At 35.1% G+C, this 13639-nt stretch overlaps 3 protein-coding genes across 4 annotated transcripts in view; all 3 read right to left on the bottom strand.

The window, feature by feature from the left end:
* LOC126926032 (glucose dehydrogenase [FAD, quinone]-like) overlaps window positions 1-9328 on the bottom strand; it is a 51854-nt gene extending 42526 nt beyond the window's left edge. The window contains exons 1-2 of one of the 2 annotated variants that reach the window (XM_050742134.1): window positions 9302-9328; window positions 8603-8665 (exon numbers count right to left, since the gene is read on the bottom strand). The gene's annotated coding sequence lies outside the window, so the exon portion shown is untranslated. Of the gene's footprint in view, window positions 1-8494; window positions 8532-8602; window positions 8666-9301 lie in introns of those variants that run through there. The other variant, XM_050742135.1, reaches the window with a different exon arrangement.
* The window catches only part of LOC126926033 (glucose dehydrogenase [FAD, quinone]-like), a 64824-nt gene extending 53419 nt beyond the window's left edge, over window positions 1-11405 (bottom strand). Inside the window, exon 1 of the mRNA XM_050742138.1 lies at window positions 11336-11405. The gene's annotated coding sequence lies outside the window, so the exon portion shown is untranslated. The remainder of the gene's footprint in view (window positions 1-11335) is intronic.
* Window positions 6537-9355, bottom strand: LOC126926035 (glucose dehydrogenase [FAD, quinone]-like). The gene is made up of 3 exons (XM_050742148.1): window positions 9172-9355; window positions 8495-8665; window positions 6537-8090 (listed from the first exon to the last, which is right to left on the bottom strand). Exons 1-3 carry the CDS (start codon window positions 9353-9355, stop codon window positions 6589-6591), a joined length of 1857 nt encoding a protein of 618 aa, XP_050598105.1. The 3' UTR covers window positions 6537-6588.
* Window positions 11406-13639: the final 2234 nt, after the last annotated feature.

The raw sequence follows: 13639 nt of genomic DNA on the forward strand, positions 1-13639 counted from the left end.
AGTTCGATAAACAAAACACACATTTCCTCACAAAAGTTAAAAAAACACGAGGACTGCCATGTGGTCTCGATGTTAATGTAATCAAATAGCCAAGTTAATTGAAACTCATTTCTGAATCCAATTGAACATTTGTGAGACGTCAATTATCAAGACGTTATTTTATAAAGAAAATTCAATTACTACGACAAATTATAAAATATAGTCTGAAATATCGGCTAAGTTTCGCACGTGTTTACCCTTACCAAAGCTGTGTAGCACAGGTGACTGTTTCCTTCACGGAAGTTGCGTCACTCATGTTGCTTCATGTCGTCATATAACGTATATCACATGTCATATAATGATATTTACTACTTTAGCAGTCTTGTTAACACATCACCATTAGATTTCACGTTTAGTAATACAAAACAGGTAAAATTTAAAATTGACGGATTTCAAACTCCGAAATGAAATACCTCAAAAACCATAGCATTAACTTTAGTCATTTTGCATCGTAAATTAATCATTTCATCCAAAGAATTTATGCATAAAATTATTTTCTCCTAAGCTTTTTGATTTTTGAAATCTGTATGTAATATATCTATCTCTATGGGAATCGTCAAATTGATGACTTTGCCGATTTCATAAACAATCCGTATATGTTTGTTTTGTTTGTAAAAGTTTCAGTTATTGTAAACAGTCTCCGCTTACTGTAAGTATTTATAATAGCATAACTGAATTTGGGAACAATATTTTTTTATATTGATCAATCCCCTTTTTTTAGTAATCATACTAGTAAATCTGAGAGATTCAATCAGATATTGATCAAAACTGTTAACATCCATGAAGATTGTTCCAGAGATACCGCCGAAGAAGACCAGTATGATAATAAAGATGATACTAATTCATTTAAACCAAAGTGAAACTGACAGCGAAAGTTCCGGAATACACTGAATGTGGGGAAATACGCTCCTGATCAAAAAGATAGTCCAAGTGGGCTATCTTTGATTTCTCAATAACATGTGTAATGTTTCTCGTCTGTAACGTATAATAAAAAAAACCAACGTGTAGTGAAAAAAGCAAATTCTTGAACTAAAGCAGCAACAGTTATCAGTGGGAAAAAGAAAAGAGACAACGTCAGTAATTCGACGACAAATGGGAGGATGAAGCGTGATGGTTTTTATCAGGATTGACAAGTGTCAAGTTCATCAATGGGAGAATGAATAGTGTTCGATACATAAGTTTAATCAAAGAACAAATAAATAATCATGTAGAACGCATTTCTGGATCCGATTACATCTTTTAACAAGATAATGCATCTGTACACACATCAAAATTGTTCCAATCATATTTTAATGAAAATAATATATCTGTTTTGTCATGGCCTGCTCGTTCCCGGGACTATAATATCATTCAAAATTGCTGGGCAGAACTTGTTTACGGCGTATACGCGAATGGAAAGCAATATCACACATACAAGAATTTGAGGTGTATAGCTCGTAATAGGTACCGCTTGTGTATAAGATTTCTATCTTCATTTGGGTTGGGAGAATGTTCTTCCAACCATCCGGACCACACCCTTCTATTCCTCTAGAAATCGTGAAAACACGACTATGAATGCCGGTATTCGAACCTGCGGCTGGAATGTTCGCAAACAACTACGCTACTCATAGCGAATCAATTTTGAAACGTTTAGATATTCTCTTTTTTCTCTGAATCTTCAAGATGGCTAAGATAAATTCGTAAATTCTGAAATACTGAAATACATTAACAACATCTTGTTTATTAATTTTTCATTTAAATATGTCACAAATGCAACATACTTGATGTCATAATTAATTATGTGAGTCTTGATGGCTAGTGTGTAAAGTAGTAAGCGAATTGAAGTATTGCATGAATATTTTTCAGGTGCATCAGTCATATGTATGTGTATATATTGAATTACACATGGTGAGGTTAACTGATAGAGAAACCAGTGGATTGTAATAGAAAGATGTATTGATATAAGTATAGTATATGGTAAGTGTAAGTATAAGTACAAAAATGATAAATGAGCGAAACGCAGTACTCAGACAACAACTACAACAAATTACAATTATGCTACAACTACTTACAAACATGTTAAGTAAAAAATAGAAATGGACACGCTGAAGGTAGCAGCTTAGAACTGCAATGATATAGAGCAACAGACCCTCGAAACTAAAACATTTCTGTATGACAATAATATCGTGAGGAAAGTATATAAAATATGTAAAGTATCTTGTATAAGTATACAAGAATATCTCCCCACGTGTTACCTAGCTCTAAAACGAAAGTCGGTTCTCTAGCTATCTGCAATTCTACGGGTGCCGAACATGTTCTGAACGCGTTCGTAGCTTCGACGATCGACATACCACGCAGTCTACGTCTACAAGCTTGAATGAGCTCTTCAGCGATTCAAAACTACTTCGATTTGGCTGCTACATCATTTGCATTCATCTTCGAAATCACGCTCGAAGATACGAAGGAACCTTTCGACGTTCCACCGTCGCCTTTCTGACGTATTCGTGTTAGGTCTTGTTTGTCCGCCTGTTCGCACGATACTCTGTAAATCCTACGAAAACCTCATCGCATCCGTTCGTGTTGTCTCCATCCGACGCTACCGCGGTTAATATGGGCGCTCCAATTTTCACATTCCGGTCCGCTCGCATTAAAGTTATGAGATGGATAGGAAGTGATAGGTACCAAAGAAACACTCGGAAATGTTTAAACAGTATGTTTATATACAATGCTCGCTTTCGACACTCTACGTAGAGGTCCCGACTACAATTGACGATTCGCGCTTCTCGGCTACATCTCGAACGATACCGATCGAGTTAAGATAGCGACTGAGCAGAGTGCGCGCTATAAGTTAAGATAATGACTGCTCAAGGTACGTCGAGAAATTGTGTTTTCTCTGACGATGATGCTGCGGAGGAAAACTGTGATTGGTGTATCTGAGGATACGAGATCGCAGGATTCGTTACAGAAAGTTTTCGTTCGGAAAGTGAGGGAAATGGTCGTCGCTGTTAATGGGATAAATACTAGGTTAGTAAGTAAGGAAGGATGCTAACCGTCCTCGAGTAAGTTGCTAGCAAACATCACATACATAGTCAAGTTAGTCAGGAACACGTTCAAGCAGCACCATCGTTACGATACAAACTAATAGCAATTACTTCCAGATGTTAGCAGTACATGCACCACTGCAACACAAAATGACATTACAAAAATAGGAAGACTATTTTCAATCCTTAGGTGACATATACATTGCACGGGGAGACTTCAATGCAAATCACGCGCTATGGGGCTCAAAAATTAACATATCTTGAGGTAGAATACTAAAAATATATCTAGTAATCTCAACATATTATCCACAGGGAGACCAACATATTGGTCGACAGATCTAAACCAAATACCTGATTTGTTTGATTTTTCAGTTATAAAGAGGCTAAACAATTTAAAAATAACACCCAGTCTTGAGCTTAGTTGATCATACACTGATATTAATAGAATACATAAGTAAGCCAATACTTTACAGTAATCCAGAGTCGCTTTGCAATTAAACCACCAAATGGTAAATATTTAAAGAATTAATTGAGAGCAAAGTCAACTGCAGTATTGCACTAAAAACAATAGCAACAACAGTAAAACGTAATGTGATTCAGACGAAGATGCGTAAAATACTAGTACTCCAACTAACAAACATTACACCATACCTAATACAACACCACAAGAAATTAGAATCATAATCGATTTTACCATTCTAATCAATGGTAAAATCTTCCCCCAAAAACAATATGTTTAATCACAATAATATTCAATACAATTTTAATCACCCAATACTTCACTATTCTATGGAAGCTGGCACAGATCATAATGTTACCTATGCTAGGCAAAGGCCTACACCAAACTGCATCTTACAGACCAATATCACTATTTCCTATGTTTTCCAAAATTCTAGAGAAAATAATATACGATCGCCAAAAACCAACAATAAAAAAATATATTATTATATTATTATAACAATAAAGAAAGAAGAATCAATGCCAGATTACCAATTTGGATTCAGAAACAAACACTCCACGATAGAGCAATGCAGAGACTCGTCAACGAAATTTTACTAGCAATAGAAAAGGAACAATACTGTACAGGACATTGAGATTGCACTTCATGGACATTGAGAAAGCATTTGACAAAGTGAACCATGAAAGTTATAAACAATCAAAAAACTCTTCCCGGAACAAATCCATCACTTACTCAAATCATACCTAAGCAACAGAACCTTTGTAGTAAAAACAAAGGATGTATATTCTCAAGTAAAAGATATCAAGGCAGGAGTACCGCAAGGAAGCGTTTTAGGACCAATATTATACACACTATGCACGGCCGACATACCAACAGCAAAATAGTAACATTCGCGGACGACATGGCTGTACTAGTCAGGCATACCAATCTAAAAACAGCAGTAACATTACTACAAGGGCATATCACAAAAATAGAAAAATGGCTACAAGATAAACAAATAAAAGCAAACCTCAATAAATGCAACCATATTACATTTACACTAAGGCAAGTTATATACCTAGGACTCCACTTAAACACACAACTGACATGGAAACAACATACTAAATCGATTATAGACAAAATACGGATAAGAAGAGAACAGATGTACTGGCCGACTAGTCGAAACTGGAAAATAAACAGAGCATAAAATATAAACTAAAAATCTACAAAACTATAATAAAATCAATACGGACGTACGGAATACCGCTATGGAGGACAGCAGCAATGAGCCACATAAATAAACTAGAGTCGTTACAATCGATGATACTGAGAACAATAGTCAAAAATGAAATCGGCAGGTACAGAGAAAAATACAAGGAAAGAACGGCAACACATCCAAATTGAAATTCTCAAAAAAAGAAAACTAAAGAGAAAACATCCCACTAACCTCGCTAAAGAAATAAAATAGTCAAACTCGAAGATGGTATCCCGCTGGGGATAGCCAACCACATGTTATTTAGTAATTAAGTTAGAAAAATTTACCAAATGTCCAGTTTGGCAAATTGTAAAATACAAATTAAAAACAATCTGCACTCTTTATCACCGCAATTATAACACCTTTTATCCTTCACTACATTTTCAGATGGTCTGTACTTCTTGTTGTTTCCGGTTTTGACCGGCTTCGCAGTCGACTTTTGTTCATTGTAAATAACTAATCTTTTCCTTAGCCCCTTGACTGACGTAGTGCCGTATAGTATAGACTTGTTACTCTATTTGTCTATTATTATTTATTATTAGTTTATGATATATTCTACCGCATGACTAGCTATTTCGAGCATGCGGTACATGTAAACCAGGTATGCTTCATCGTTTCTCTTGTTTGTTTTCTCGAGTCTCTGGTGTACTTGCCAACTATTAATTTTCTTTGAGAATTCTTTGATGGTGGATATTAAACGTGTTGTTTCAAACGATGAAACGAGTTAATACTTGATATGGTCAGATGTATTTAAAATCGTCATAAGTATTGAATACAGAGTTGGTCGTCGTTCGCTCAATGCTACTTGATATACGGATACTATGTAATGATGAATACTCACTATTGAATACTGATTACTAAATACTCGCTACTGTATACTGATTACTGAATACTCACTACTGAATACCGATTATTGATTCTACTAGAGAGCGTATTTCGTTTATTTATACTGGTCGGGGGAGTACCGTCGAGGGATGACTCATGTGCCGCTACACTTTTATTAGTCCTCGCTTCAACTCATGCCAAGTCCTAGGATGGCAGTCGAAACTCGAAAATATTCTTGCTGATCCTTTCAATAGTTTTCTCGCAGAAATTGCCTTCTGTGCTTCTGGCCACATGCACGTGTTTGCAATTTCTTCGAACGACTCGAATCATCGATCGACTTTTGTCACCACTAAATGCTTTTAATGCGTCCTCGACGTCCTGAAAACTAAATATTGAACCAACATGTGCTTTTTGATAGTATTTGTCACGATGCTGCTGCGAATCTCGCATGTTTCTCTTGCATTCTCTTACGCGCGGACCATCCTCTTCGACAATCCTGACAACACTCCTTCTCAACTAGCGACTGCCTGTTAATTCCTCTTTCTCCCTTAAGCATCCCTTTGTCTTTCCTCATAGCTCCACCACGTACATGTTCCGCAACCGTCCGCATCCATGGTTACATAAGCCTTTCTTTCGCGTAACTAGTCGATTGAAGGATCAACGACGCATTGATAGGCCGCTCGGCCCATTGAAGTTTCCAGACCCTTTTGACCTGTCGGCACTTAAGCTTTCCCGCAACATGGTTTACCGTTCAACGATATTTCATAGGCAATCTGTCCATGATACTACACTTAGGTTCAGAATTCCAACGACAATGTAAGAAATGAACCAGAAGACATAAAAGTATGTAACAGGCAAAGTCGTACAACTCCTACTTCCTGAAGTGTTTGTTCTTTGATAAGTTCGTAACGCAATATAGAATGGGAATTTATATTAAATTTATAATTACAAGTGTCCACTATGTAATAATCAGTAGCAGCAGCTTTAAGTTAATTTACAAGAACAGCTACTCACTCTGTATCCTTTTTCATCAACCATTCCTCTTTTATCATATCGGAACCCTTCTCTGCAATCATGATAATCGGGGCATTGGGATTACCACTGACTATGTTTGGCATAATCGAGCCGTCTATGACTCGAAGTCCGGTGACTCCGTGAACTCGAAGTCGAGGGTCTACTACAGCTGTTGAATCCGAATTAGGCCCCATCTTGCAAGTACCCACTGGATGATATAGAGACGTGGCATAGAATCTGATAGCGCACTTCCAGTATGGATCGGTATACATAGGAATATTTTTGCAACCAGGAAATGGATCCGGTATAAATTTGCTTCCATAATGTTTAAATGATGCAGTTTTACTCATCTCGACCGCAAATTTAATTCCTTCTACCAATGTCGCCACATCTTCCGGGTTATCGAAGTAGTTGGGATAAATTAGCGGATAATGGAAGGGATTGTTGCTTTGAAGTTTGATAACACCTCTACTTTTCGGTCTCACAAGCGTAGGAAGCACGGTCCACAACTCGCTACCGACGTACTTCGCATATAGAGTTTCGAAGAATTCTGAGGACAGACCGTGAAGACTTTTAAAAATTTTGCCGCCTTCGGTGTTCTGACCCAATGACGCAAAATGCAGTTGTATGTCTGGGAAATCGTCCGAGGCATTCGCGTATTTAGTATTGATAAAAGCTAGGCCTTCGACTCCTCCTAAGAGAGTAAATGGACCGGTTCCGAATAAGGCGTATTCTATCAGATATCGAATATCATACAACTGGCTCTGTACCAACGATATTTTTTCATTCAGCAAGAATAGATTGCCACCCGCAAATACGTGATCTTGAAGATTATGACCCACACTTAAATTCTGAATCACTGGTATGTCGTGTTCCGCTAAGTGTTCTCCAGGTCCAATTCCGGACAACATCAGTAACTGAGGACTGTTGATAGATCCTGCGGAAACTATCACCTCCTTGTTGGCAAGAACGCGCTGCGCCCTTTCGTCCTTAATGAACTCTACACCGTAAGCCCTCTTTGATGACGGATCTATTAAAATTTTCGTAACATGTGCGTGCATAGCGACGTGTAAATTCTTACGCGCGCTTGCCGGACGCAGGAAGGCCATCCCCGTGGAACACCGCCTCCCCTGTCTAACGGTCCCTTGAGGAAACATAAAGCCAGTTTGCCGTTCTCCATTAACGTCTCTATTCTCGTAACCCATTTCTCGTCCTGCTTGAAGGAACGTCTCGCCCAGTGGACTGTGCCATTGTGATTCGTCGACAGTTAGGTAACCTCCCGTCGAATGATACGGAGTATTGGAGTAGTTCTGATTCCGATTGTCTTCCGATTTTTTGAAATAGGCTAAGACGTCCTTGTAGGACCATCCTGGATTGCCTAGTTGTTCCCAGATGTCGTAATCTTTTTTGTTACCACGAATATAGAGCATGTAATTTATCACGCTACTGCCTCCGATCACTTTGCCACGTGGCCACAAGCAACGACCCTCCTCCATCGCTATAGACAGAATTTGCTATTAAGTACATGAAAGGCGATGTGAATAATTCGTAATCGATTATTAATGTTGGTTGCTGATTGATTTGCGTTTATATCCCTTCGCGTTCGACGATAAGATCATTTGTCGGTTAACGTTTGTGGATTACTACGTAAATGTACATAAACATTCTATATATACATCAGTATAATTCAAACAATATTAGTTAAACTAAATAGATCTATACAATTATTTAACTATTTAAGTAAAAATCTGTATTAATCTTGCTAACGATATATGTATGTTTCTATTAATATTGAAAACGAAAATTTCCCCTCACTCATATAGACGTATTGGGTAATTCTAGGATTAATATTTATTAGGATGCTAAGTTATGCATGCGCTAGTATCATTAGATATTAATCACCTCTACAGTACTTTGTACCGGGTTCCGTCTTGTATTTCCAGTCAATATCTGTGAGCTGCAGATTGGGGGCAGTAACAGGAATATCATATATAATGCTTCCATCGCCACCTGCTTCCAAGAGGAGTACGTTCCAGTCTTCTATTTCGGACAACCGACTCGCTACCACGGCTCCTAAAATCGTGTAAATTGGCAGAACATTATGGAACATAAGTAGGGAAACATCATTTTACTTAAATATTAGAAATACTTTTATTTCGAAAATTTGTGTTTAATATCAAATCATCGAGGAAGGAAAAATATTTAGTCCATACCACAAAATGGATTTCGTGATAAACCTAAAATATGTTGCAATAATATATAGTTTATACGATATTTATAATATAATACATATTTAAAACGTATTACAAAATAAACTTAAATTACGTTTATATGCAACAACATAATACGTCATTAATATACTATACAAGAGATATAGCGACTAAAGGAAAGGTGCATTGGTTAGTCATTGATTAGTTATGCATTGGTTGAGATATGTGTATTATTAGATTTATGTGTTACTCTATTATATGGATACTAAAGAGCCCTTTCTCGCGCGCAAACTCACAAGTACGCGCTTTTTTCTCCTTTTTTATTTCATTTATGGTATAAGTTTCTATTGATATTATGAAAAAAGGTACCTGCAGAGCCACCGCCTATGACTATGAAATCGTAAGACGACGATAGTGATTCGGAAGAAAGATTCTCCGAGGAATAATTAACAATCGAAGATATGCAGTATATCGACATGCTTAGAAGAAAGGAAATCACCGATCTGGCTAGGTGTGATTGAATTCCTCCCAGCATATTGCAGATGACATCCATTTTATACGTCTCCGATCTTCTTTACGAAACTGTAACATTAAGATATGATAGGTTACCAATTATCTTTGATAAACTTCTCCCATTGCCCACTTGCGGCAATTTCGCGTGTATACCCACTGACACACAATAAATTCTCTTCAAATGCGTAACAATATATACTACTATGTTTGGGATAGTTCTCGCATATAATGTCATTAGTACTAGAAAGTTAGAATTTCTTAGTCTTATAAACGTATCAAGCTATAAATGCATAAAGATATAAATAATTAAAAGAGACAAAAGCATAAAGAGAAATAGAATTTTATATGTAATAAAACGTGCATGATATCTGTGCGTAACAAACAATTAGTAATATGCACATTTGGGTGATGTTAGCGCATCTTTACATTAGTATCTATAGGATATATATAAGAAAAATATATCGAGACGATTTCGATTCAACTTATATTTAGTTCTCCAAAAAATTGTTCCTGCAAAATTGATCCCCTTCCTTATAGAGAGAAATATCATGATTTTGATAAGTAGAAATGTACTATAGCTGGTAAGTTATGGAAATTAGATCTATAAATATATACAATTTAATACGAAAGCAGTGAATGCATCGAAGAAACTCGTTGGGCAGCATCCATATGGAAGCTGCTAAGCATTCGGTAATCTCGAGCATAATGATACGTAAATCTTCACCCGGGCATGATACATTTTTTACGCTAATTTAATTTGAAAGATATATTTATTAATTTATTTATTTGTTTATTATAGTTATTTACTGATATCTAGTTGTTATTTATCGGTTTACCTTTCTCCAACACATAGTAGCAGAATAAATATTCTTTTATGGTAATTATTCGGTAACAGGTACACATCACCGATTTGAATAACATTGAAACACAGCTTCAAGGTGGACATTCTGAGCAATATTTTTCTATACCTGTTGACGCCGCTTGGCCTTGGTTTCCAAGGTATTGACAAAAATAGTCAATTACATTTAAGTTATGATAATACTTCCACCTTCCTTCCAGGTGACCACATTTTCAAATAAACCGAATTAAACAGAACTCACTAGTGTGAGAGATAACTATTTTTAATATTATACGAATAAGAAAATGAAGTTGATTACTGGCTTATAGATTGGGCAGTATTAATAGCGGATGGCATAAAATAATATTCGATAAACTGATTAATGAATGGAATGCTGCACTTAATAGCGACCTTCAATTAGTCGAAAGTATCGCATATATACCTTTATTTATTGAGAAATTGTTTACAGAGTAAAAACCTGTAAAATGAATTATTAAATAAAACATATTAAACATAAATTTCTTTGTACCTTGAAAACTAATGTCGAGTGACCGGTGTATGTAGATGCAGTAAAAAGTTGTCCACAACGTTTGTTTTGATGAAATGTTTCGGTATCATCCAAATTGATGAGTAGTATCCTATTCTAACAATTCTCTGTTTGACATGCACACAAATGGCCAATAAAACTATCAGATATTAGAAAACCTATAACATATACGTGAATGTTATATCTTACGATATAGAAGATCAGAAATAATGGAAAAATCGAATCTTAGCGAAAATGCTGAGATTTTGAGAATACGTACGTGGATTGAACCTCAAACGTAAGAGAGTACACCGACCAAAGGCAAAGCAAGGAGACAAATGCTGCTTTGCTAGCGATCCCTTGAATTCTCAATTCTAATTAACTATTCTGTTTTTATTCATCATTTATCTTACTATCATCTGTTTTATTTATAATTTATATGTAACAAAGGACATATAAATATGCATCAAATAAATATATCCATGCTTCCTATTTAGCATATAGGTACGTTAGAAGTAATTCACATGAAAATAAATCAGTCAAGTATGCGCTAAGAAATATACTGCTCACAAATATCAGCTACAAAATACAACTATTAGTTAAAATAACTCTACATAACGGTTGTATTAAAGAATGTTTTGAATAAATTATGTTACATTTTGAGGGATTCTCCGGATGTGTACTATTTAATTTTGCTATACCTCATACTGTTGCAAATACTTGTACCTGAAAATCAGACAAAGTATGGAGTATAATTGTATCACTTGCTTTTAATGTTTCCGTCTACAGTTTTCATCACTTACTTTGAACTGTGTTCTCGAGTTCATCAGTGGAAATCGTTCGCGTTCTAGTTTCTGTCAAGTAAATACAAATTGACCGTATCGGCGGAGAGTTGTTTCCAAAATACTTTTATGATGGTAATTGCCTGTGAATACGAAATGAGCACAGCTATAACATAGCTGCCATAAATGTTATTTTTTACAAATTGGCCATGTTGAGATATTATTAGATACCGTAATAATTCTTATAATTTTAACAATCCTTCTGCAAGAGTAAGAGATTCCAAGATTAACTTAATTTTTAGGGTGCAGTACTGTATCATTTTATTTCAAATACACTTAATGAAAAAGATTAAGCGAGTGTCTTGAATTAGAATTTTCTAAAACTGCGTCCTTTTATGATTTTTTTTTTTTTTTTTTAGAAGGAAAAGAAAGAAATAAAGTTATTGAATTTTGAGATATGGTTTTATATATATTTAAGGAATACAAACAAATTTTCTTCAAAGTAAAAAGATATTATAACAGATTTCTAAGCCTATTTTATAGGATGCAGTTTTCAATCGGTGGGAAAGATCCACCTCCTAATTGTTGACTGAAACAAAAAACCAAAAAAGGATTAAATTATTATATATTTTTCTACTCGATGAACTAAAAAAGTTCGTTAAAAAGTTTATTTAAATAATTGTAATAGCTTCTTAAAGTTTATTTTTTCTTTTTATAAAACACATTTTTTCTATAACCTGCCAAAATTTATAATTTCACACTATTTTTCGCCTTTTTTGTTAGTTCATCGAGAAGAAAAATATATAATAATTTAAGCCTCCTTTGGTTTTTGTTTTAGTCAAGACTTACGAGGTGGATCTTTCCTACCGATTGAAAACTGCAGCCCATGAAAAAGGCGTAGAAATCTGTTATATTCTTTTTAACTTTAAAAAAACCTTTTTTGTATTCGTTAAATATATACAAAACCATACCTCAAAGTTCAATAACTTCATTTCTTCCTTTCCCTTTTAAAAAAAGTCACAAAAAGACACTGTTTTAGAACATACCAATTCAGGACACCCCCTGAAGTAACAGGACGATCGTTTGAGAATTAATGTATATTACTAATCTTCGGAGCTACACAAATTGGAATTAAAAATAACAGAAAGAGCTAACATTTCATGCTTCGATAAACAATCACAATATACATACACAATACGCAATATCATCGATAAACATCGATAAACAAAACACAAGTTTCCTCACAAAACTTAAAAAACACGAGGACTGTCATGTGATCTCGATGTTAATGTAATCAAGTAGCCAAGTCAATTCAAACTCATTCCAGAATCTAATTGAACGTTTGTGAGACTATGTTAAACATCAATTATAAAGATGTTATTTTATAAAGAAAATGCAATTACTACGACAAATTAAAAAATATAGTCTGAAATGTCGGCTGAGTTTCGCACTTGTTTACCATTAATCGCATCAATGCCGCGCTGATTCCATGTAGTCGTTCCGAACGCAAAATTATGTAGTACATCTGTGAAAGGCAGTAATGTGACTGTTTGCTTCACGCAAGTTGCCTCACTCAAGGTGCTTCGTGTCGTCATATGACGTATATCACCTGTCATATAATGATATTTACTACTTTAGCAGTCTTGTTAACACATCACTATTAGATTTCACGTTTAGTAATACAAAACAGGTAAAATTTAAAATTGACGGATTTCAAACTCCGAAATGAAATACCTAAAAAACCATAGCATTAATTTTAGTCATTTTGCATCGTAAATTAATCATTTCATCCAAAGATTTTATGCATAAAATTACATTCTCCTAAGCTTTCCGATTTTTGAAATCTGTATGTAGTATATCTATCTCTACGGAAACCGTCAAATTAATGACTTTGCCGATTTCATAAACAATCCGTATATGTTTGTTTTGTTTGTAAAAGTTTCAGTTATTGTAAACAGTCTCCGCTTACTGTAAGTATTTATAATAGCATAACTGAATTTGGGAACAATATTTTTTTATATTGATCAATCCCCTTTTTCTAGTAATCATACTAGTAAATCTGAGAGATTCAATCACATATTGATCAAAACTGTTAACATCCATGAAGATTGTTCCAGAGATACCGCCGAAGAAGACCAGTATGATAATAAAGATGATACTAATTCATTTAAACCAAGG

The sequence above is a fragment of the Bombus affinis genome, chromosome 17 (assembly GCF_024516045.1).
Source record: "Bombus affinis isolate iyBomAffi1 chromosome 17, iyBomAffi1.2, whole genome shotgun sequence".
In the NCBI taxonomy this organism is placed as follows: Eukaryota; Metazoa; Arthropoda; class Insecta; order Hymenoptera; family Apidae; genus Bombus; species Bombus affinis.

Bases quoted from the DNA above. Each gene is read 5' to 3' on its own strand.
- LOC126926035 (XM_050742148.1), bottom strand. From the start codon at position 9,355: ATGGATGTCATCTGCAATATGCTGGGAGGAATTCAATCACACCTAGCC. The intron at 8,666-9,171 runs GTACCTTTTTTC...ACACGATTTTAG, and splicing joins CATAGGCGGTGGCTCTGCAG to GAGCCGTGGTAGCGAGTCGG. The intron at 8,091-8,494 runs GTGATTAATATC...TTCTGTCTATAG, and splicing joins CGGTACAAAGTACTGTAGAG to CGATGGAGGAGGGTCGTTGC.